This window comes from Lepidothrix coronata, unplaced genomic scaffold (genome assembly GCF_001604755.1).
Source record: "Lepidothrix coronata isolate B3197 unplaced genomic scaffold, Lepidothrix_coronata-1.0 Scaffold4443, whole genome shotgun sequence".
In the NCBI taxonomy this organism is placed as follows: Eukaryota; Metazoa; Chordata; class Aves; order Passeriformes; family Pipridae; genus Lepidothrix; species Lepidothrix coronata.
Genome location: NW_016694623.1, coordinates 1 through 1,026, shown reverse-complemented (window position 1 = coordinate 1,026; position 1,026 = coordinate 1). Strand labels below are relative to the sequence as shown.

General features: G+C 70.2%; 1 protein-coding gene across 1 annotated transcript; it reads right to left on the bottom strand.

Moving 5' to 3' along the window:
* Positions 1-6: 6 nt before the first annotated feature.
* Positions 7-967, bottom strand: LOC108492023 (zinc finger and BTB domain-containing protein 12-like). Its single transcript, XM_017803806.1, has 2 exons — positions 218-967; positions 7-146 (listed from the first exon to the last, which is right to left on the bottom strand). Exon 1 carries the CDS (start codon positions 902-904, stop codon positions 578-580), a length of 327 nt encoding a protein of 108 aa, XP_017659295.1. The 5' UTR covers positions 905-967; the 3' UTR covers positions 7-146; positions 218-577.
* Between the last annotated feature and the right edge of the window lie 59 nt (positions 968-1,026).

Genomic DNA, 1,026 nt, shown 5'->3' with positions numbered 1-1,026 from the left:
CTCCCCATCACTTTTGGGGTCCCCCCATCACTTGGGGGTCCCCCTTTCACTCCAATGTCCAGGGGTCGCTCCTCACCCCTTTGGGGGTCCCCCCTTCATATGTCCAGGGGTCGCTCCCCATCACTTTGGGGTTCGCTCCTCATCACCTGGGGGGGTCCCAAAATCAACCCAGCTGTCCAGGGGTCACTCCCCATCGCTTTTGGGGTCCCCCCATCACTTTGGGGGTCCCCCATTCGCTCCAGGTGTCCAGGGGTCGCCCCCATCACTTTTGGGGTCCCCCTTTCACTCCAATGTCCAGGGGTCGCTCCCCATCACTTTGGGGTTCACTCCTCACCCCTCTGGGGGTCCCAAAATGAACCCAGCCACCCGAGGGTCCCTCCCCACCCCTTCGGGGGGGTCCCCCCTGCCCCGGGGAAGGACCCAGCAGTCCCGGGGGGGGTGGGTCGGTCCCGTTCCCATCCCCCCCCCCTCAGGGAGGGGCCCGGCTCTGCGCGGCGCGGGGGCCGGGGGGGAGGAGGCTCCTTCCTTTCCCCGTCGCTCCCCCCCCGGCCCCTTCCCGGGCCCCCCCCGGGGGGGGTCAGCGCAGCAGGACCCCCCCCTCGGCGGCCACGGCCTCGAGGACGTTCTGGGCCGTGGTCTTGCCGTGCTGCTCCTTGAGGTGGCGGCGGATGGCGGGTTTGTGGGCGAAGCGCACGTCGCAGTAGGAGCAGCGGTAGGGCCGGGCCCCGCTGTGCAGGTTCAGGTGGTCGTGCAGGGTGGACTTCTGGGTGAAGCTCTTGCCGCAGACGCCGCAGCCGTGGGACTTGACGCCGCGGTGCACGTTCATGTGCCGGTTGAGGTTGCTGCTGTGGTTGAACTGCTTCCCGCAGCGCGGGCACATGAACACGAAGTGCTGCGCCCGCATGTGGAACACCAGCTTCTCCACGCCCTGGAAGGACTCCCCGCACTTCCCGCAGCGCGACGAGCCCGACGGCGCCGGGGCCGGGGGGGTGCCCGCGGCGGTCGCGCCCGCCCAGGCCGCCCCCG